This window comes from Nomascus leucogenys, chromosome 11 (assembly GCF_006542625.1).
Source record: "Nomascus leucogenys isolate Asia chromosome 11, Asia_NLE_v1, whole genome shotgun sequence".
In the NCBI taxonomy this organism is placed as follows: Eukaryota; Metazoa; Chordata; class Mammalia; order Primates; family Hylobatidae; genus Nomascus; species Nomascus leucogenys.
The window spans coordinates 65,399,071-65,424,576 of NC_044391.1; the positions used below are offsets into that span (position 1 = coordinate 65,399,071).

General features: G+C 37.3%; 1 protein-coding gene across 4 annotated transcripts in view; it reads right to left on the reverse strand.

Moving 5' to 3' along the window:
- The window catches only part of NELL2 (neural EGFL like 2), a 419,741-nt gene that overhangs the window by 102,798 nt on the left and 291,437 nt on the right, over positions 1 to 25,506 (reverse strand). For all 4 annotated transcript variants that reach the window (XM_012510714.2, XM_030822676.1, XM_012510715.2 and 1 more), the window contains one exon: positions 3,402 to 3,524. In XM_012510714.2, the coding sequence (XP_012366168.2) occupies positions 3,402 to 3,524 (123 nt within the window). The remainder of the gene's footprint in view (positions 1 to 3,401; positions 3,525 to 25,506) is intronic.

Genomic DNA, 25,506 nt, shown 5'->3' on the forward strand with positions numbered 1-25,506 from the left:
CTTCAACGCAACTTGTAAAACAGTACTCTTTCCAATGTTAAAGAAGTATTTCACCCTGAAAACAAAATACTGAAATTTATTTGAACAACAAACAGCAAATTTACACAATAGGAAGTACATTAAAATTCAGATTTCTTCTCATTGTAACAATCCACCTTGAAAATAAACCTGAAAATGGCAGCTATACTAGATGGAGCAAATCACCATCTAAAGAACGAGACCATGAAACAGGAAATGGTTGAATTCCATGAGGCTCTGACCATTTTGCACCCTAGCCAAAGTGCCAAGATAGTAGGAAATGCTCCATCCTTCAAAAATTTGTAAGTGGGTCCTGGTAATGAATTAACCAATAGTAACAAAAATTCCTTAGAGTGGTCTTCAGGGAGACTCTTAAATTCCTCTGCTAAGGATAGGTCAGAATCCAGGATCAAGGGCAAAGACACTATATAACCTGTTTTATTAGAGTGGTTTTGGGAATGAGGCAAGTTGTTCTGTGAGTAGGAAGCTGAACTATTGCAGGGGAGCCAACATCTGTACCATTGCAAGGGCGATCTCTTGAAATGTGCTGTCTTCGAAGAAGTGCATAAAAGGAGAGAAGAGCAAGACAAGTGAGTACAACAGGAGAAGAAGAGAAAAACAAGATGGATGAGACTGAGCCCCCTTTAGAAGCTTTTATTTCCTCTTTGGCTCATTCTTTGGTTCTGTAAGGCTCAGCAGCTGCTTCCTCAGCCTGACAAAATCTATAATGAGTGAATTAAACCAGCTTGTTCCCGGCATTAAGGCAAAAGTTTTTTCTATAGTTTTCTGGCATGTGCTTCCTCTAGTTAGGTAGAATACACTTTTTCAGAGTAATAAAATGTAGAAATCTGAAATTCTAGTGATGAGTTAAAGAAATGGACCCAAAAAGTCCATTTGGCTTCTTTGGTTTAAACCTCATAAGTGATAAAGAATGTGTGTGCCAGACCATGTACATATTTTCACTGGAGTAATGTGCAAGGTTGCAGCCTGTTGATACTGCACAGAACTCAATAATTCAGCTCCTGCATTTAATCTACTTATCTCTCAGATTTTTCCCATTCCAAACAAAGATATATACAGGAACTGAACAGTCTTTATTCGGGCAACCTGTAGTCCTAACTTCCAGAAGGAATTTATAGATCCTCGAAAGTTCTCCTTCTTTCAAATACAAGAATTATCTGTCTGCATCTGTTCATAATTTTCAGAGTTCTTTATTCTATGAACTTTATCCTTCATACTAAATAGGAATTGGAATCAAGCAGAAATAAGAGAAAAGCTTTAGGCTTCCTAGATGAAACCTTAAGCCTAAGCAAACTCTCAGAACATTCAGGTGATTTGGGGGAAGTCCTAAGGACTTAGTTATATTGTAGTCTCCACTCATGCATTGGAAATGCATTTCAAGATCCCCAGTGGATCCCTGAAACATCAGACAGCACAGAAATCTATTTTTGCATATATATATACATGTATATATATATTTTTCCTATACAGACATACTGTGATAAAGTTTAAAGTATAAGTTATGCATAGTAAGAGATTAACAACAGTAATTTATAATAAAATAGGTCAATTATGTTGCATTTTGGGGCCATTAACAGTAAAATAAAAATTACTTGTTTTTGTTTTACTCATTTTGAGTTAGGTTTTGTACATGGTGTTTGTTTTTTGTTTTGTTTTTGTTTATTTTTTGGTCTGGTCTCAAACTCTAGACTCAAGCAATCCACCTGCCTTGGCCCCCCAAACTGCTAGGGTTACAGGTGTGAGCCACCAAGCCCAGTGAAAATAAGGATTATGTGAATACAAGCATTGTGATACCTCAACAGTGTATTTGATAATCGGGAAGGCTACTAAGTGACTAATGGTGGCTAGTTGCAGACAGTGTGGACACACTGGACAAAGGGATGATTCACATCCCAGGTGGCATGAGGCTGGACAGTGAGAGATCTCATCATGCTACTCAGAATGGTGCACAGTTTTAAACTTAAGAATTGTTTATTTCTAGAATTTTCCATTTAACATTTGCAGACTGCATTTGACCATGGGTAACTAAAATCATGAAAAGCAAAACTGTGGGTAAGAGGGAACTGCTGTACTACACTTTACATTCTAAAAGTCTAGCTTTTCTCAGGATTTGTTTAGTTTTTCCAAGCAAATTTTTGTGGGATTTGGATCCCCAAATAATTAGGCCTTTTTCAAAATGACCTACACTAGTGATTTCCATGGAGTTTTGAAAATCAAGGTAATCCTCTGGCCCACCCATCTCTGGCTACAGTGTATTTTTGTAGACCAGGCCTGAAGACCCATTCTCATAAGACACTGCATTAACAACTATTCCTTGTTCTTTCCTACCTCACATAGACACGTATCAAAGCAAACAGATTTTAGTGAACTCTGAGATAAAGGACACAGTATATTTGAGAAATCAGCAGTTTTGAAGCTTAAAATGCCTAAATTGGATAAATCATTTGGCATTATAAGGGATGTAAATGTTATACTATGGGAGTTTATAGAATTTCCAAAAAGGTCTTCTATTTCCCCTTAGGAGGTAGGAGGGAAAAAGGACAGTGGGGGGAAAGGTGAGTTAATGGATTGTGGTGAACTACAATTGTATTGTCTACTGATGGAAAAAGAAATCTGATTTCAACGGGACATTTAAAAGAACGATCAATCGGCATTAACAAACAAGCTAAAATAGGAAACTATAACATGTAGAGAATCAATATTCATGGTTAATTAATCTTCCAGAGTAGCGTCCGACAGCTCACAAGAGAGCAAAAAAAAAAAAAAACCAAAAAAAAAAACTGTCCTACTGACTCAAAATGGAGTTGATTCACATGGTAGCATAACAAGTAGGTTGACAACACTGCCAGAAAAACAGCTATGATGATATTCTCATGTCTCGGCTCAAAAAGAAACATCTGAAGCTGGGAGAGTGCTAAACTGGACGAAAAGGAAGTTTCAACGAAATTAAAGATCTAAAGGTGTAGAAAGAACAGACTGAGCAAACTGGAAGAAGAAGAACTTGGGATTAGACAATAGAATGTTGAAGTTTAAGATTTCCACGATGGAGCAGTTCTCCACAAAAATGCCCAGGATGTAGTGATGGGTGTGGGTTTGCTAGAAAGGAACAGAGATGAAAACCACTGTGGCTAAGGTCAAGGAACATTAGGTCAAAGGAGCTGAATGGTTTGGTCACTTAAACACTGAAGTAACGCAGGAGGATGTCAAGACCTGAGGGAAAGACTATGAGCCACACACCAAAGCTTTTAATGTCTGTAGGAAGTACCTGGAATGTACATAACAGTAATGATAAGGGGTAGAGGAAGGTAGAGATGGATTGCATTGTACATAATGGAAGAGGCACTGGCATTTAAACCTTTTACCTTTGCATGTCGTTCCATTCCCTGTATAGCCCGGCTTGCAAACACAGTTGTGTCCTCCAACAGTGTTGAAGCATAAAGCATTTTCATCACAGTTGTGCTGATTTGTGATACACTCATCATGTTCTGAAATGAGGAATACAATTTTGTTACTCAAAGTTATATTTCCAAAGCTAATATATTTTAAACTACACCTTCACTCTTGGTTATTGCATGGTAAATTCTTTCAATCACAGACATAACCAATTATAAATTACAGAAGGGCTCAGATTTTGAAGTATTGTATACTCCTCTTGATGTACATACAAGTTCACACATTCACAAACATCGAATGCAAAATCATTTGGACAAAAGGCCTACCAATAGTTGCAAGAAATAGAGAGGGGAGGCAAAGACGAGGATTAATTCTAGAAGTAGACTACAAAGTCAGCTGTATACAGTTAATATTTGGGGAATTGCTCTCATGAAATAAATCTGTCACCCAACTCATCCCTGTAGCATGTGAACGATGACAGGGAAGATGTGAAATTGTATTGCTTTGTAAGTCATGACCTGTAGGATAATAAAGCTGAAGTTCTAGGAGTTAGGTGCCTGCCGTTAACACCTGCAGCCACACTTTCAAGCCTAAAGATACTTATGCAAACTGTCTGGGGAATCTTTGATCTCTTAAAGTTCCCTCACTCTGCAAAGAAAGCAGCACAAGTCTATTAAAAGACAAACTTGCTTTTGTAGTATGTGCAAATACAAACTTTAGAATATGTAATCGATATAGTATCTACTCTAACTGCTCATAACGTGTAACTGCAAAGCATTGAATTACTTGATCCTTACAGCACCCTTGTGGGAGAGGCAGAACCAGTATCATTGTAACCATTTTCAAGGTGACTCAACGGTGGCTCAGAGTGTTTAAGTAGCCTGCCCAAGTTCACAGGAATATCAAGTAACTTCAGAATTCTAGCTCAGCATTCAGCAAAGATGTAAATGTAAGGAATAAATACAGTGAACATGAGAAAGCAAACAAATCTAACATCAAAATAAAGATGAGGAGGAAATGCAATATGTGAGAAAATGCACACAAATTAGTTCAGCCATCTAAAATCCCTACAGTGGCACTACTTAGTACTCAGTCTCTTACATGAATATTATTCAGGCCTAAAACAAAACATACATTTTAATAAATTACATTGATTGAGCCATTAATTTCACGTGATATAAATCATGAAAGCAATGAAATGTTTGATTTTACTTTAGAACTCTGTATTCCAGACATTATAATGGTAATATATCTGTAACTTGTCTTTGGCATAACAGATCTGTAACTTGTAATATATCTGTAAATTGTCTTTGGCATATACAGTTAAGATTAGACTAAAATCACTTAACTTCAACTACTAAAATAAAATGCCCTTCGTTTTATTTTTTAAAAATAAAAATTATCATTTTGCTATGGCATTTTATGTCTCATTCTATATAAGCACAAAGTTATGATAGCTTTAATTATAACCCTGTAACTACATTCTTAGAGATTATTCCCAATAATCCTTTAGAGGAAAGAAAGATTTCAATCACCAAGGTTCTAGAACTGCACAAATGGATATATTATTTTCCAAATTCCTGGCTGAATAACCCAAAATTATACAAAATTCCACCCTTATTATCTAGTATCACAGAACATTTCATAGTTTTTATAAATTCATGCTTACTACTGGTAGCTTAAAAAAGAGCTGGATTACACATGGGTCTCCTAACTGAGGCTACCCCTGGACCACCATAAAATTTCAGAAGGGCTAGAATGGGCAGCCCACCTACCTTTGGGTTCTGCTGCCTGAAGCCAAATAAATCTACACTTTGAATTAAGTTTGCACCTGCTGCCAATTTCCTTCCCAGTGCAATTCAAAGTGCTGCAGTTAATCTATAAATCTCTATATGGACAGCCGTAGGCCCTTAAAAGAGAGCTGCTGATTGATTTGATGCTGTTCTAATCCCTGCCTTGGTTGTCTTTTTAATTAGACCATACTCACCGAGTAGAGAAAGGACCTAACAAGATTCAGTTTAGCATCTAGCATGATAATGTTCAATAAACGCTAAATAATTACACAGTCTGAGACCTGGTTTCCTCTGTTTTCATTTACTCTCATGGGTACTGAAATGAGAAAGTGGGCTCCTAGGCAATTCAAAGGCAAATACAGTTCTGAAGGCTTTAAATGCATCCATGCCTTTACATAAATATAAATATAAATATAAATATAAATATATATATTGTTCCCTGTGATTGAAGTGTCCTTCCCCACAGATTCTCCTGGAAAACACTTACCATTTTTAAACATTACAATAAAATGTCATGTATTGTGCGAAGATACCTTAGTCTCCCCCTCCTACAGAGTTAGGGGCTGCTATCTATTTTCCCGAACACCATGTACAAGGTTCTATTATTCTCTTTTATTGTAATTTTATGTCCATTTCTCTTTAGTTCTCCATTCTTAAGCTCCACTCTGGGGCTGTGAATGTTTAGACCAGAATTTTGTATTTTTCTTTGTATCTCATTTAAACATTCAAAGAATGTTTCTTAAATAAATGATTGAATGAATAGATGGGGCAAGATAGGAACTACTTCCTTTCCCATCATTCAAGACAATCCCAGTTTGCTCAATTGTAGACTACACGCCAAACACAGAGCTCTTAAAAATCTGAGCTGTTTTGAAGATGGCCGAATAGAACAGCTCCTCCAGCTCCAGCCCAGCGACACAGAAGACGGGTGATTCTGCATTTCTGCTTGAGGTACTGGTTCATCTCACTAGGGAGTGCCTAACAGTGGGTGCAGGACAGTCGGTGAAGCGCACTGTGCGCGAGCCGAAGCAGGGCGAGGCATTGCTCACTCGGGAAGCGCAAGGGTCAGGAGTTCCCTTCCTAGTCAAAAAAAGCAACGCACGAATACCAGTCCACCCTAATCGCTTTTCCAATGGGCCTGGAAAACGGCACACTAGGAGATTGTGTCCCGCACCTGGCTCGGAGGGTCCTATGCCCACGGAGTCTCGCTGATTGCTAGCACAGCAGTCTGAGATCAAGCTGCGAGGCGGCAGCGAGGCTGGGGGAGGGGCGCCCGCCATTGCCCAGGCTTGCTTAGGTAAACAAAGCAGCCAGGAAGCTGGAACTGGGTGGAGCCCACCACAGCTCAAGGAGGCCTGCCTGCCTCTGTAGGCTCCACCTCTGGGGGCAGGGCACAGACAAACAAAAACTCTGCAAGAACTTCCACAGACTTAAATGTCCCTGTCTGACTGACAGCTTTGAAGAGAGTAGTGGTTCTCCCAGCACACAGCTGGAGATCTGAGAACAGTCAGACTGCCTCCTAAAGTGGGTCCCTCACCCCTGAGCAGCCTAACTGGGAGGCACCCCCCCAGTAGGGACAGACTGACACCTCATCCAACCCGGTACTTCTCTGAGACAAAACTTTCAGAGGAACTATCAGACAGCTGAATTTGTGGTCTCACGAAAATCTGCTGTTCTGCAGCCACCACTGCTGACACCCAGCCAAACAGGGTCTGGAGTGCACCTCTAGTAAACTCCAACAGACCTGCAGCTGAGGGTCCTGTCTGGTAGAAGGAAAACTAACAAACAGAAAGGACATCCACACCAAAAACCCATCTGTACATCATCATCATCAAAGACAAAAAGTAGATAAAACCACAAAGATGGGGAAAAAACAGAACACAAAAACTGGAAACTCTAAAAAACAGAGCACCTCTCCTCCTCCAAAGGAACGCAGTTCCTCACCAGCAACGGAACAAAGCTGGATGGAGGATGACTTTGATGAGTTGAGAGAAGAAGGCTTCAGACGATCAAACTACTCTGAGCTACGAGAGGAAATTCAAAACAACAGCAAAGAAGTTAAAAACTTTGAAAAAAAATTAGAAGAATGGATAACTAGAATAACCAATGGAGAGAAGGGCTTCAAGGAGCCGATGGAGCTGAAAGCCAAGTTTCGAGAACTACGCAAAGATTGCAGAAGCCTCAGTAGCAGATGCGATCAACTGGAAGAAAGGGTATCGCTGATGGAAGATGAAATGAATGAAATGAAGAGAGAAGGGAAGTTTAGAGAAAAAAGGATAAAAAGAAATGAACAAAGCCTCCAAGAAATTTGGGATTATGTGAAAAGACCAAACCTACGTCTGATTGGTGTACCTGAAAATGATGGGGAGAATGGAACCAAGTTGGAAAACACTCTGCAAGATATTATCCAGGAGAACTTCCCCAATCTAGCAAGGCAGGCCAGCATTCAGATTCAGGAAATACAGAGAACGCCACAAAGATACTCCTCGAGAAGGGCAACTCCAAGACACATTATTGTCAGATTCACCAAAGTTGAAATGAAAGAAAAAATGTTAAGGGCAGCCAGAGAGAAAGGTCGGGTTACCCACAAAGGGAAGCCCATCAGACTGACAGCTGATCTCTCAGCAGAAACTCTACAAGCCAGAAGAGAGTGGGGGCCGATATTCAACATTCTTAAAGAAAAGAATTTTCAACCCAGAATCTCCTATCCCGCCAAACTAAGCTTCATAAGTGAAGGAGAAATAAAACACTTTACAGACAAGCAAACGCTGAGTGATTTTGTCACCACCAGGCCTGCCCTAAAAGAGCTCCTGAAGGAAGCACTAAACATGGAAAGGAACAACCGGTACCAGCCACTGCAAAAACATGCCAAATTGTAAAGACCATCGAGACTAGGAAGAAACTATAGCAACTAACGAGCAAAATAACCAACTAACATCATAATGACAGGATCAGATTCACACATAACAATATTAACGTTAAATGTAAATGGGCTAAATGCTCCAATCAAAAGACACAGACTAGCAAACTGGATAAGGAGTCAGGACCCATCAGTGTGCTGTATTCAGGAAACCCATCTCACATGCAGAGACACACATAGACTCAAAATAAAGGGATGGAGGAAGATCTATCAAGCAACTGGAAAACAAAAAAAGGCAGGGGTTGCAATCCTAGTCTCTGATAAAATAGACTTTAAACCAACAAAGATCAAACGAGACAAAGAAGGCCATTACATAATGGTAAAGGGATCAATTCATCAAGAAGAGCTAACTATCCTAAATATATATGCACCCAACACAGGAGCACCCAGATTCATAAAGCAAGTCCTCAGTGACCTACTAAGGGACTTAAACTCCCACACAATAATAATGGGAGATTTTAACACCCCACTGTCAGCATTAGACAGATCAATGAGACAGAAAGTTAACAAGGATATCCAGGAATTGAACCCAGCTCTACATAAAGTGGACCTAATAGACATCTACAGAACTCTCCACCCCAAGTCAACAGAATATACATTTTTTTCAGCACCACACCACACCTATTCCAAAATTGACCACATAGTTGGAAGTAAAGCTCTCCTCAGCAAATGTAAAAGAACAGAAATTATAACAAACTGTCTCTCAGACCACAGTGCAATCAAACTAGAACTCAGGATTAAGAAACTCACTCAAAACCACTCAACTACATGGAAACTGAACAACCTGCTCCTGAATGACTACTGGGTACATAATGAAATGAAGGCAGAAATAAAGATGTTCTTTGAAACCAACGAGAACAAAGACACAACATACCAGAATCTCTGGGACACATTCAAAGCAGTGTGTAGAGGGTAATTTATAGCACTAAATGCCCACAAGAGAAAGCAGGAAAGATCCAAAATTGACTCCCTAACATCACAATTAAAAGAACTAGAAAAGCAAGAGCAAACACATTCAAAAGCTAGCAGAAGGCTAGAAATAACTAAAATCAGAGCAGAACTGAAGGAAATAGAGACACAAAAAACCCTTCAAAAAATTAATGAATCCAGGAGCTGGTTTTTTGAAAAGATCAACAAAATTGATGGACCGCTAGCAAGACTAATAAAGAAGAAAAGAGAGAAGAATCAAATAGATGCAATAAAAAATGAAAAAGGGGATATCACCACCGATCCCACAGAAATACAATCTACCATCAGAGAATACTACAAACACCTCTATGCAAATAAACTAGAAAATCTAGAAGAAACGGATAAATTCCTCGACAAATACACCCTCCCAAGACTAAACCAGGAAGAAGTTGAATCTCTGAATAGACCAATAACAGGTTCTGAAATTGTGGCAATAATCAATAGCTTACCAACCAAAAAGAGTCCAGGACCTGATGGATTCACAGCCGAATTCTACCAGAGGTACAAGGAGGAACTGGTACCATTCCTTCTGAAACTATTCCAATCGATAGAAAAAGAGGGAATCCTCCCTAACACATTTTATGAAGCCAGCATCGTCCTGATACCAAAGCCTGGCAGAGACATAACCAAAAAAGAGAATTTCAGACCAATATCCTTGATGAACATTGATGCAAAAATCCTCAATAAAATACTGGCAAACCGAATCCAGCAGCACATCAAAAAGCTTATCCACCATGATCAAGTGGGCTTCATCCCTGGGATGCAAGGCTGGTTCAACATACGCAAATCAATAAATGTAATCCAACATATAAACAGAACCAAAGACAAAAACCACATGATTATCTCAATAGATGCAGAAAAGGCCTTTGACAAAATTCAACAACCCTTCATGCTAAAAACTCTCAATAAATTAGGTATTGATGGGACGTATCTCAAAATAATAAGAGCTATCTACGACAAACCCACAGCCAATATCATACTGAATGGGCAAAAACTGGAAGCATTCCCTCTGAAAACTGGCACAAGACAGGGATGCCCTCTCTCACCGCTCCTGTTCAACATAGTGCTGGAAGTTCTGGCCAGAGCAATCAGGCAGGAGAAGGAAATAAAAGGTATTCAATTAGGAAAAGAGGAAGTCAAATTGTCCCTGTTTGCAGATGACATGATTGTATATCTAGAAAACCCCATTGTCTCAGCCCAAAATCTCCGTAAGCTGATTAGCAACTTCAGCGAAGTCTCAGGATACAAAATTTATGTACAAAAATCACAAGCATTCTTGTACACCAATAACAGACAAACAGCCAAATCATGAGTGAACTCCCATTCACAATTGCTTCAAAGAGAATAAAATACCTAGGAATCCAACTTACAAGGGATGTGAAGGACCTCTTCAAGGAGAACTACAAACCACTGCTCAATGAAATAAAAGAGGATACAAATAAATGGAAGAACATTCCATGCTCATGGGTTGGAAGGATCAATATCGTGAAAATGGCCATACTGCCCAAGGTAATTTATAGATTCAATGCCATCCCCATCAAGCTACCAAGGACTTTCTTCACAGAATTGGAAAAAACTACTTGAAAGTTCATATGGAACCAAAAAAGAGCCCACATCGCCAAGTCAATCCTAAGCCAAAAGAACAAAGCTGGAGGCATCATGCTACCTGACTTTAAACTATGCTACAAGGCTACAGTAACCAAAACAGCATGGTACTGGTACCACAACAGACACATAGATCAATGGAACAGAACAGAGCCCTCAGAAATGATGCCGCATAGCTACAACTATCTGATCTTTGACAAACCTGACAAAAACAAGAAATGGGGAAAGGATTCCCTATTTAATAAATGGTGCTGGGAAAACTGGCTAGCCATATGTAGAAAGCTGAAACTGGATCCCTTCCTTACACCTTATACAAAAATTAATTCAAGATGGATTAAAGACTTATATGTTAGACCTAAAACCATTAAAATTCTACAAGAAAACCTAGGCAATACCATTCAGGACATAGGCGTGGGCAAGGACTTCATGTCTAAAACACCAAAAGCAATGGCAACAAAAGCCAAAATCGACAAATGGGATCTCATTAAACTAAAGAGCTTCTGCACAGCAAAAGAAACTATCATCAGAATGAACAGGCAACCTACAGAATGGGAGAAAATTTTTGCAACCTACTCATCTGACAAAGGGCTAATATCCAGAATCTATAATGAACTCAAACAAATTTACAAGAAAAAAACAAACAACCCCATCAAAAAGTGGGCAGAGGACATGAACAGACACTTCTCAAAAGAAGACATTGATGCAGCCAGAAAACACATGAAGAAATGCTCATCATCACTGGCCATCAGAGAAATGCAAATCAAAACCACAGTGAGATACCATCTCACACCAGTTAGAATGGCCATCATTAAAAAAGCAGGAAACAACAGGTGCTGGAGAGGATGTGGAGAAATAGGAACACTTTTACACTGTTGGTGGGACTGTAAACTAGTTCAACCATTGTGGAAGTCAGTGTGGCGATTCCTCAGGGATCTCGAACTAGAAATACCATTTGACCCAGCCATCCCATTACTGGGTATATACCCAAAGGACTATAAATCATGCTGCTATAAAGACACATGCACACGTATGTTTATTGCGGCACTATTCACAATAGCAAAGAGTTGGAACCAACCCAAATGTCCAACAACGATAGACTGGATTAAGAAAATGTGGCACATATACACCATGGAATACTATGCAGCCATAAAAATGATGAGTTCTGTCTTTGTAGACATGATGAAACTGGAAACATATTCTCAGTAAACTATCGCAAGGACAAACACCGCATGTTCTCACTCATAGGTGGAATTGAACAATGAGAACTCATGGACAAGGAAGGGGAAATCACACTCCGGGGACGTGTGGGGTAGGGGTAGGGGGGGGACAGCATTAGAGATACACCTAATCTAATGACGAGTTAATTGCAGGAAATCAACATGGCACATGGATACATATGTAACAAACTGCATTTCACATTATAAAATAAATAAAAAAAAAAAAAAAAAAAAAAAAAAAATCTGATTTTTACATTATTTTACTACGGTGCAGTTTTATTTGATTTTGGATATTTCAAATATTAATTAAGATATTAGCACATCTTTTGAAAACAGAAAATATTAATTCCTTTACACTATCACTTTAAATCTTTTCACGCTACTTAAAATAATGTTGGTTATAGCCACAATTTATGAACTAATGTAAACTGTGAGCTTAGGAAAACCCTTTTTAAATGACTGTAGTCTCAAAGAAGATTTGATAATCCTTCACAAAAACAGAATATAAATGAAGCAACAAGCAAATATTCTGTAAAGTCATCTCAATAAATAGATAATTATTGGTGTTCCATTTCTAGTTTTGGTCAAATGTCAATTTCTCATCCTTTCTCTGACTCACACTTCCCTGAGGACTCCACCATCAAATCACTAGTTCGCCTCTCCATTTCTAGTACTTCCTCCAACACTTCCAATATATAGTAAGTAAAATTAAATAGAATAAGGAAGGAAATTCTAAGGTAAAATTTAAATCAATATTATGTTCCAGTGTTTAAGAAGAGCATGTCAGGATGTAATAGTGAATAAATTTCAAGGTTTATGTCTCATATATTGAAAGGCAGACATTCAGATCTGATGTTTGGAATATCCAATCTATAAGACTCAATGCTATCTTCATCTCTTCGGTAAAAATTTCATTGTTTATATGATACGACAATCCAACCAACAGCTGGAAGTGAAATCAAATGCATCATGTCCTAGCTCCTCTTCATCAAAAATATCAACACACAGTTATTTTAATCAGATTTTAATTATTCGTTGTGTCTATGAATTTGAATTTTAAATGAAATGAAAAAAAGAAAAATATATCAAAGGAAGACACCATCCCTCAACAATACTAAAAAGTAATTTGGATGTCAATTACTAGGAAACATTATATATAAATCTATAATTGTATAGTGATAGTTAGAAAAGATTTTTTCCTGTGTGTCATAATTTCTTTGTTCTGCATACAATGTAAACCTGATTTCATACTAGTGATGAGGCACAATATAGTAAAGTTCCTCCATGGAAAGAAAAAGTAATAATATACACACTCGGATGCATCTAAATGCAGATGTTATGTATAACAATAATACTTGGCTTTCACTGATTAACCCCTAAGTCAACCTGGGTATGCTAATGTATCTAAAATCATTTTAAGATTCCATATCCAACAGTGTCATCAGTCATAATAACATGGACTTAAGATGAGGTTTAAATTTGGTATTCATATTGAGCTGTTTGCAGAATGAATGTGCTACCTAGAAACAAACCAGCTGCTCTAAAATTCACATAGCTTTCCTCACTGTGATTTCAAAATAGATGTACAATAGAACATAATCCATGTTCTGTTCAAAAATTTCAGTATAATATAAAATGCAAATACTTCAGAAAATAGAAGTGAAAAGCCATCATTTAAATGCATCTACATTTAAATTCAATTTAGTACATTTTTCTTCAATATGTATTTAGTATTGGAATATCTGGGGGTTAAAAATGATTATAAAGTTAAAAGCCTTCAAAAAGGTTACAGTTTAGTTGAAGACATAAGAAAAAAACACAAAGCTTTAGTAAATGGTTTCATTATGAGAAATTGCTAAAGTAGAGAAGTAAACACGGTTACAGAGGGTTGAAAGAGATCAAGGGAGGATCTGGTTGGGTCAGGTAGGAATCCAAGAATGACTTCTTGGAGAACAAAGAATTTGACATGGATTTTTTTTTTTACATGTGTTGGTGAGGGCAGGTGCAGATTCCCAATTAAAAACACCATTCATATACTTTGTCTCTTTGGTTTTTGGAATCTCGAGGCCCTTATAAATTTGAATCACACTGAATAATTTATAATAATCACAGCTACAATTCAGTGCTTACTACATACCACATACTTTGTTACATATATTATCTCATTTAATCCTTATATTAACTAAAAACATTATCATTACAGAAAATTAAACTTGACTTGGAAAGGCTAAATGGCTTGCCCAAGAACACACAGCTAGTAAACAGGAGAGTTGTGAATTACATCTGACTCCAAAATTCAGGCTATTGATTGCTATGTAATTGATTGCCCAACATATTTAATGCTTGTGTTTTTCCCAATCTACTCCTTTTTTATTCTAGTGTTCTTCTTTATAATTATCCAGAAGTTTCTAATGTTTACACAGTTTAATGTCTTTTTGTTGTATGTGAAGTCTTCTGCTGCTTTACAATCAGGACGTTATCATCTCTTTACTATATTTTATACCTCTTTAAAAACACCGTCTAAAAGGAGTCTTATTAGAATTATAGCACTTCTTAAGGCAGAGGACAGATATCACTTTCTGTTCATACTAAAACCCACAGTTTCACAAGGTAGAAATAAGTTTTTAAAAGAAAAGGATGATAACAACATGTTCAGGTTCAAATCCCTGCCAAACAAAGTAACCAGCTAACAGAACTTAGACTGTAGCACCAACTGCCGCACTTAAAAGTCTCTTGAAGCTCAACATTAAATCAGTTTGGTAAATAGACACCTCCAATGTCTGAGAGTCTTCTCCTCTAACACCACGGTCAGGCCCTAGAAACACTGTGCATTGTGCTGGATAATTCTGCTTCATTCTACCAGCAATATCCTAGATCCTCTAGCTGACACCTTTATATACTAGATTCTGCTCTTCTGGTAACAGAACATAATATACCTTCATAGTCAGCCCACTACCCTCAGAGAAGCTTTCTTCTCTAATGTATTTCTCCTGCCACAGGAAATATATTGCCTATCTTGCATCTTCTCCTCTTCTGTTCAAATTTAAAAATGTGGGAAAAACAGCAGCTATAGTAACATATAGGTGTTAAGTTTCACAAAGACAGCTGCTTCACTTTCCCTAACCCAAGTGTTTTCTGGAATATAAATTTCACATAAGTAAATTATCTCTTAGATTGTAGCACGATATGGCCCTAAACATAGTGACAACCAACCTCCAGTTGGACCTGTCATTTGATTACTAGAAACCTGAGAAAAAGCTCCCTTAGATGTAATGCTAAATGAGTCTTGGAGCGGAGAAGCCCATAGAAGAGGTATGGATTGCTCTTGAGTAGCTTATAACAACAGTATCAAACTACATGTTTAAAGGGATGGTTTATCTAAAAAATGTACGGCTGCTTAGTCATTTTCCTCTAATATTTCTGTAGACTAGATTGCTTAAGATATCAATGGGTTTTACCAAAGTCCATCCATAAGCGTCACTTGTAAGTGTCCCCACCAAAGCAAATATGTAGTGACCTGCACTGGTTTGTGAAGAGCATCCAAATCACACAGCCCACAGATCTGCAATACTGAGACTTCTTGCTTTATTCCAAAAAGAATGGCAACAACTGTGAATCCTCAGATAAAATATACTCTGTCTCTCTCCTAGTATACTAAACAACTCTCTGAACTCGTCCATAGCACCTCAGTACTTTCACAGTATAATTACTATACTGCAGATCTTTCCAAAATGAGTACAAGCTGAGTTTAAAGAATGTTCTATATTACAACTCCACAATTTCTGGTTTTAGGTCTATAAGAAAAAAGTGGTACTCTTTCCTTCCTTCTCCCTTCTTCCTTCCTTCCCTTTCACAGATGTTTAACAGTCTGATATATGAAAACATCGTGTTATAATTCATTAGATGATTTTAAGTGTCCTTGATTAACTATGCTGTAGTAGGACCACAACTAAATTTGAAAGATAAAGTAGAAAAAATGAGAAAATTACGTACTATTGTAATGAACAACAACAGGGAGGCAGTGTATACAGTACATATTCTAATTTCCAGACAGGTTTGGTTTTAGATGACATTTTATCCCAGTTCTCTGGACCTGAGAAAGTTAGCTAAGCTTTCTAAGTTTAAAATGAGGAAATTAGGATCTACATGAAAAAGCAGTTGTGAAGAATAAATTTAAAGGATGAAAGTAAAATTTCTTGCAATAATAAGGACACTCAAGAAAAATTAGTTGCCTATTATCTACTTCAGTGGGACAATTTCTTTTGCTTTTGCTAGATAGATGTCTTCTCTTTTCCATTTCATTTTAATTCTGTGGAGAGAACCTAAATGTCCCACAGTGTTTGTTCTCTTCACAATCTTTTCTGAAATCAAATCTATTTTGGACATTTTTCTTGTTTCCAAAATGCCACTACTTTCAATGATTACATCAAGGGAAAATTGCCTGCTGACATATTGAGCAACAGCTACTCATTTTGTTTCTTGTGATTACCTTATTTACTCACTTTATATTATAGAAAAATTTTACTTACTACCATGTCATTTTAACAGAAATCTATTTTTAATGCTACTAAAGTGACTGCCAGAAGTCATACTATAAACTTATTTGATGCCATATCAGTGGCAAATTCTCTAAAAGTCATTTTTAACACCCAGGCATTTTTAATTCACTATTTAAGTTTCTTGTTCACTGACCACACCGATTCAATTCAATACTGACTTTTGTTATTCTTCAGTTTGCTTGGCAACTAGGAATTTGTTCTGATTTTCTTCTCCTGACATGCTTGGTTGATTTTCTTCTAGTCTTTTCACTGGTGTGCTCAGCCTCCTTTCCTAATCCTTATTCGACCAAAAATCTTAACAACCAAAGCACACTAAAATTTCCTCCTTCTCCTTATAGTAATTTCATAAGCTAATCCAACTATTGATTTTATTGCAAAAACATGTTTTATAATATTTTGGGTTTCATCAAATAAGCTTTGTCTGAACATATTATAGGGCAATAAAAATCTTGTAACCAGATAGATTTGTTTTCTCAACACATAATTTTAAGGTTTCTGCTATATCATTCTAGTGCTCTGGAGAGTGCAAAGATGGATAATCTGAGATCTGTGACCCCAAGGAACTTCTTAAGTATTCAAGGACTGGTGATACAAATAGATAACTAAGTATGATATATTGTAGAAGTTGTTTAGTGCCATAACAGAGAACATAATAATAGTAACACTAATGATAGTAGCTAAATTCTTAAGTGCTTATTACAGACTGCAAAGCACTGTGCTAAGTGTTTTATATGCATTATCCTCTTTAGTCTTAATAAAAGGCCTGTTCAGGTAGGTATTAGTTTTATTTTTATTTTATAAATGAGAATACAGAGCTTGCTTGGAGTAATAAGGTGCTTTGTCCAAAGTCACATAGCTAGAAAGTAACAAGGTCAGACTTTCAGTGCTTTAAAATATACAACCTATAAACGAAAATCTCATGAAGCTTAAGGAGCTCAAAGAGATGAGGACTGACTGAAGGTTTTGGGAAAGCATTACATGGGAAACAGGCTGAACAGGTGGCTCTTGAAAGACAGGGAGGGTTTTTAACAGAAAAGGGTAAAGATGGGGAAGAACACTGCAGCTGGAGAAAACACAGGTGCACAAGATAAAAGCATGGGGTATAACAAGGCCCTCAAGTACTTGAGCTGGCAGATGGTGATGACTAAAAGAGAACAGTAAAGAATAATTATTGGTAGCATCCAGACGACAACAGAATTTTATTTGGTAGGCAATAAATAGCTGCTTCCAGCTGTAGAAGAAAAGGTGGCATGAAAAATTAGAGTTGATTTTAAGGAAAACTAATCTAACAGTAATGTGTAGATGAGGAGAGATTAATGTTCCTTGACAAAATGGGCTTCTCATGTTAGAAAGTTAGCATTCCTCTCTCTTTTTAATCCCTCTTTCTTCCTTTATTCTTCTCCACTCGAGTTAGATTATTACTGAGAGTTGAGACAGGAGTCTGTGCAACACTGAGAGAAGGAAGAGGAGAAAGAGGAGAAGAATGAGAAGGTGGAGGAAGAGGAGGAGGAGAAGGAGGAGAAGGAGGAGGAGGAGGGGTGTTGACAACAAAGAAAAACAGAAAGAAACTGAGTGCTTATTACCTGCCAAGCACTGTGTTAAGTAACGTATACATGCAGCATAAGGAAGTACTAAGGACAGAGGAGGAATCATTGGGAAGTTTATAACAAAATCACAAGATTTGAATCCCTTTAAGGCAGGAATCATGTCTTATTCATTTTACACATCCAAGCCCCTATGATTTTGTGAATTAAACTGTCTTGAATAGAAGGTCTAAAGTATAACGGAGAAAATGATGGAGAAAGAAGGGTAGATTTGTACTCCAATTTTAGACTCCATAGTGAATCAATATTTGAGCCAAGAGGAAGAAACACTTTAGATAACTTAGGTTCTTAACCTGGGCAACTGGGAAGGTGGTGACGAGATTAACAGATATAAGAGAGCCTCTTACCTTTAGGTATTTTGTTATTCTTGTTCACCTGGGTTTTTTTTTTATGGCAAAGAAGAAAATAGAATTAAAAAGTCAAAATATAAAGGCAAGGACCATCTTAGGAAACAAAATTTACTCTATTGATGGTGATCATAAACCAAATAAACACTCTTCACCTCAAATCTGTTTAACGACCGCCACTTACATGGTAAAGCCGTGGGTCTAATCACCCCCAACATCCAAAACAAAATGACTGGCACAAAATTGGTCTCCAGTGAATATCTGTTGAGGAATGCTTCATTGATTCTATAGTGTGTCTCAATCTATCATGCAAAACATTCAGAGACCTGACAATGCTGAATATTCAAGGTATTCCAGAATGGCAATCCCGCAGTATCTCTTATTGCCTCTTCAAGTGCTTGCCCCATTTCTATCCTCAGCACATTACTTCTCCAGCAACCTCACAGATAAACATTCAGGTCATCAGGAGAGAATGTCCTCAGATTTCCTATCCATAGACAAATATACAGCTAAATCTATCCTTAAGTCTTTCTTCCTCCAAAACCAGGAATCCAGGAGTCACTATAGACTCCTCCCTTCCTTCTTCTCACTCCCCACATTCATCCGGGGGCCAGGTCTTCTTTCTTAAAAGTTCTCATTTCTGTCCTCCCATCTCTATCCCCATTGCTCTGCAGGTGCCCCAAACTGGGCACTAAATAGCTCTTGTTTGGATTAGTGCAATAGCCTCATGATGACAACACTGTCTCCAGTTTGGTGCATTTTCAGACCATTATCAGAATAACTTTTTATAAAATCTAATCTCCTTTCCTTCTATCCCCACCAATCCTCCCCATTCTCTCTTCCTCTGTCTTAATTTTGCTATTGGCAGCACACCATTGTTTTTACTGGCCATCAAGGCACCACATCCTCATTAAAGCTTTCATCATGGCCCTCTCCTTTTACCAAACCGCACATTGATGTACCCACTGCAACTTCTAGTAGTAATATCACTTATTGAGACTCTACTAAATGCTGTCTTTCACATGTGCTTCCTTGATGCCACATGTGCTATTCTTGGCCCAGAAAGCCCCTTCCCACTTTCTTTGCTTAACTCTTCTACTCACCTCCCACTCAGACCACCCAAAACTCCTTCAGAAAATTTTCTTTGAGACTCTCTCAGTCGCATTTAGATGAGCCCTGTAGAACCTGTGTTTCACTTCGTTATAACATTTGAAAGCCAGAATGTGAAGTGGTTAGGTGAAAGAACTTTGGAGTCAGGCTGCCTCAGCTCAAATCCTGGCTCTTCCTTTTACTAGCTATGAGGTCTTGGGCAAGTTACTTAATCTCTTCACACCACAGATTCCTCCTCTACAAAATGAGTCTAAAAACAGTACAGAAGTAAAATCCCCTGCAGGATCTGGGGCCATACTCAATAATTAAGTATTTCAGGAGCAAAAATATGACTATTCAAACCAGATAGGATCAATAAAGATGCAAAATGGCCTCATATCTGATCAAATTTTGCTGCCAAATGAATTTAAAAAAAAAAAACAAACATTTGCAGTACCTACATCCTTCACGTGGATTTACTCATTGTTACTGTGCTTGAACTTTTTAACTGCATCAATATAGAACCTCTTTGAAATAAAAATTAATAAGAAAAAACAAAGAAAATAAACATTTGATCATCACAGCTGTCTGGATTTTTTGGAGTTTAGGTCTATAGATAAGGGACAGTGGATATGCCTGCCTTTCATAGAGTTGTGAGGCTCAAATGTGGTAACGTCTGGAAAGCACTGAGAATAATCCTGGTTCGCGTAGTGCTTCATGAGTTAGTATTACACCAGCTGTCCTCACGTCGTCAGGGATTGTTAATTCTCTTACCTGTCCCTCCATAATCAGTATACTTCTTGAGAAAGAAAACGTTAGTATAGATCTTTGAATCCTCATATCTTGCCGTTAACACCTGCCACGTTTTAGGCACTTGATACATATGGATGAATCAATGATGGTTAGGCTCCAACAGATACAAAATCAACATTTTTCAATTTCTCAGAGCATTTTACATCTAGAGATCATTGCACTCACTCAGAATCCCTGTAACACGCTTGAGATTTAATATTTAGAAAAGTATCTACACGCTGCTTAAGAGATCATGATGCTTAACTTCACCAATGCAAAAGTTCAAGCTTGTTGCTCCTATGTTTTCATGTCAGTGCTGCCCCTAAATTTGGCAAGAGGCGTGATTTTCCATCTATTGACATTTATTTCAAAGAAAGAAAAGGCTTCACTAAGCTAGTGAAAATCTCTGCTGGAGAGAAATATCACCTCCACCTAACCCCATATGATCTATTCGTTTTTTGAAAACTTTAAGGCCTGCTCTCCTTTAATATCTACAAATAAATAAGATTAGAGAGTACACTCAACAAAGTACACCAGAAAAAAGTACCTCAAAACAAAATGAAATATAAAAGGTAACTTCTGAAATATACAATTTCCTAAGAAAAACAACCATAGCATTCCAACGTAGACAGTCTTTCCAGTGAATTTTAAGACATTAGATTTCCACAGTTGGATCAGATACTATTTTCTGACCTTTAGTCTTCCAACTTACAGAAAATAGAATGATTCCTTAGATTTTAAAGTGATGAGACTATGGGGCAAAAGAAACCTATCAGTGTTTTAATTCAGGGGCTTAATTTTAAAACAAGCTTCATTACAAAATTTATCTTTCTTAGAGTATGTTATTTTAATATCTCCTGCAGCAAAATACAAGATAAAAGATAATTTCCTATTCCAAAGGATTACATACATTGTTCTTGATAAAACAGGAAGAAGCATATAAAAGTATCTTTTGTGCACTTTTATTTCATGCTTCTGTGTTTACTGTGTTTCACACTATTTATTTCTAACATTTTAGAGCTAATATCTTTAAAGATCCTTTAATATTTTTATTTGCAGTGGTGTGTTTATTGATGTTATAAATATGTGTTAAGGTCTCCTGTACTTAAACTAGAGTTGTGGTGGTTACAAGATGAGTAAGGCAGAATTCTCATTCTCAAGATAACTACAGATGTTATTCCCTCATAAAATAATAGATACAACTGTATTTCTTTATGTGTGCATATATGTGGGTATGTGTGTGAATATATAGTATATATGTGTGTGTATGTATATACTTCTTATGCACTAGACATAGATAGATATTAAGTAGCAAGTAATGGCTAACTTATACCTGTGTTTTGTTCTGCTCGAGTGGCAGGAATCAATTTAGAAATATAGTGAAATCTTTTTTTTTGTTATTTCAAAAGTTATCTTTTCTAAAATACAAAAGGATATTCTCTTTTGATAATGTGGTTAGAGTGCCTCTTCTTTTATATCATTTTTTTTAAAGAATTTAAAATGGATTTTATTCTAAATCTCACTCAGAATCATTCACTTTTACTTGATAAGGTTCCTTAAACTTCAGTAATTCTTCTCTCACTGTGCCTCACAGAGGGGAGGTCTTGCCCCCAGGAATCACTAAAAGCTTTCAGAGGAGTTTAAGAGATACTTTAATGTCAATTCATCATTCTATTTCCCTGATGGTTTCTCACACCAACAAGCTAACTCTTCCCTTCTCCTGATGTTTGCCATTTTTACTTATGCCCTTGGCCTCTGGGATCCCGATCAGACTGTTGCTCAGACATGAATAGAAATGTGACCCGAAGACCAGAAGACCAGTAGCTTAAGAAGCAACTGGATGAAGCTGGAAACCATCATTCTCTGCAAACTGACACAAGAACAGAAAACCAAACACCGCATGTTCTCACTCATGAGTGAGAGTTGAACAATGAGAACACGTGGACACAGGGAGGGGAACATCACACACCAGGGCTTGTCAGGGGGGTGGGAGCTAGGAGAGGGATAGCATTAGGAGAAATATCTAATGTAGGTGATGGGTTGATGAGTGCAGCAAACCACCAAGGCACATGTGTACCCATGTAACAAAACTGCATGTCCTGCACATGTATGCTAGAACTTAAAGTATAATAATAAAAAAAGAAGCAACTGAATGACAACAAATGGGGATTGATTCTGATGCCAACTTTCTTTACTTCCCCTTCTCTTTCCACTACTTGCCTTCTTATATCTCTGTTTCTTGCCCTTGCTTCCTTCCCAGTTGCAAGCTTTACTCACACCTCTCTCCAATTTATTCATTTCAATTTCTTATATTCTTCCACAAAATTAAAACTTTAAAATAATGTACCCTTCTCCCCAACTGCAAGTGTATATTTTAATTACAATCAGCAATGTCCTGCTCTAGGGAAAACACTCACTTTTTGTATTCATGGGCCTTATTCTACCCTCCTCTAATTACACCCAGCACCTCCCTCCTCACTACCTTCTCTCCCCCAACCTCTTTTCTCTGGGGTCCCAGATCTAGTACACTGGCAAATAGGTGTATTTAAAGGTTCCCTCTTGTAATGTTATCTACACATATTCCATATATCTTCCCACGAATGATAAAATCCATTCACTCACTCACAATATCCCTTTAAGGTAAAGTGAGACAAGAGGAAGGCAGAAAGGCAAAATGAAAAGGATCTGCAGTTATCAAAATATGGCTGGCCCAAGTAGCCTCCAGGGCCTCTAGGATAGATTGATCAAGTTGACAGTGACTCACTAATGCTCCTGCTTCTCTGTCTTCTAACTTGGTCTCTGCATTCTCCATCCTCCACCCACAATCCAAAATAATAAACTAAATGAAAACGATTACTTTGAAAGTGAGACATGACCATTATGGAAAGTTCCAGAGCAGTGAAAAACAGAATGATGGAATCATAATGTGAAACTCTTGAGAAACATAATTTTCTAAAAGAGAAGATGACAAATATATATATATTTCTGAACAAGTGAATGTTGGGGAAAGTACACTACTGATGTTAATTATAGATTTATTTTGGGGATAGGAAAGTCCTCTTTTTTAAAATATTTATTCTCTGTCACTACTTCAGGACTTTCATGACTCAGCATATTTGCCTAAACTGTTTCCTTAGACTGCTGTGCGTTCCTTTATCATGGTATTGAACACCCTGCATGGCAGCTGTATATTTGCCTACCAACCTTTGCTTTTAGGTGATGAGTGCCTTCATTATAAAGATGTGTTTTGTTTTTATACCCTTATTAACATAACAAAGAGTGGTTAAAAGGGAATTGCCCCCACCATAATGGCATCAACCAACTCTCCAGCCATCCCTACACATCCAAGTAAAAACAATATATATGTTTGATGTGCAAATGCAACTTCAAAAGGAGGTCCCTAGCTCCCTATATCAAACATACTATTTATCATTGCCAAACCTTCGGCAGGTACCCCAGCTATATCCTGTGTTTGGCAGAGTGTCTAACCAGAATTTAGTACTTCATCTGTGTTTATTGATTGAATGTTTTCATGCATTAAAAAAAATGGAGCAGGTTGGCATGATACATCAAGAGAAGAAAAAAAAATCCATCTAGAATATTCTAAGAAGCTCCTGACCTGATTGCTGAATACTTGCAACAGAAGGCTTTTATTTGTATGTCATTAGATTTAAACTCCTGGACTCTCCTCTCTCTGTCTCCAGTCAACTATTTCAGAGAAAAACATCTAGAAAAGTATTTATTACACTGTGGTTAATTAAATCTAACAACACATGACCCTATCTCACAATCTTTCCTGAACTGGGTTGAAATACTCAAGCTTGCCAGCACAAAAGCAGTTAGTATTTTTACTTCTTCTGTGAATGTTATGGACAATTTTATATTACCTAAGGTAAAATGAAACTCAAAAGGTAATTGGAAAAAAAAATCAAAGTATATCAGAAGAAGCTCAATTTTAATCATTGGCCTTCTCTAACATCTCTAAAAATGTTTTCCCTATAAGTTTAAAAGCACATGATTTTAAAAAATGGCCATATGTATATCAACATATTTGAATGTAGTCAGTTAATATGCAAACATATTCACCTGTAGCCTTCTTATTTCATACAACAAGCAGAACAATCATTTCAAAACATAAAACAGATCATGACATCTGACTTATTTTCCCATTTTGAATAAAATATAAAGTCTTTGCCATGGCCACAGTGTGCCCTGCAATATAGTCATCTTCTACTTATCTCTTTCCAATCACACTGGCCTCTCTGTGTTCCTTGAATAGCTAAAGCATTTTGCTGTCCTGTCTTCTTGAGATGCTATTAATTCACAGGTTTTTGTAACTCACTCACTTGTTCACTTATTTCAGAACTCTGCTCAGAGGACACCTCCTTAGACACACTCTGTCTCAGACCACTTCTTTAACCTGGATTTATTTCTTCACAATATTTGTTCCTCTCTAACATTATACTATATAAAATTATTTGCTTATATATTTATGGTCTGTCTTCCTCATTCAAATAAAAGTTGGATGAGGACAGAGACCCTAATTTATTCACTGACACATCTCCAGCATGTAAGGGAGAATTTGTTTACAGTAGAAACAGAGAATTTTAAGAGAAATCAGACCCTGTCGGCTGCATCCCTCACCAATTTTTTTTTTATTGATGATATGAAGAAATTGAGGCTCATTCAGAGTAAATGACATATCCAAGGTCACAGTTAATAAGTGGCAGAATTAATAAGTGACAGAATCTTAGTTATCTTTACTTCCAGTCCAGTAGCTTTTGACTATAAAGAAACAAACAAAACAAATGGATACCCACACTGAATTTCGATTTTACAGAAATTTACATTTTGTTTTTTAGAAAAGCCTCTCTCTAAAAATTGTAATAGTTTTTAATCTTGGTTTATTTTTTGTTTTCCTTCCCTTCACTAACAGTAAGCCCTAGTGTGATTTTGCAAATCCCAGAATGTGAAAGCTAACAGGGTGTGACAGCTGGTATGTCCCATGCTCGTCAATACAGTGGTCTGTAACAGGGTAAATGACACAATTACCTGCTGTAATTACTGCTGCTGACAATACAGTCTCCCTAGTGAATGCTTTATGAAATTCAGAGCTGCATTTCTTGTCAATCCAATCCAAATCCTGCATACATATTTGAGGCAGTATTTTGTTAAATAA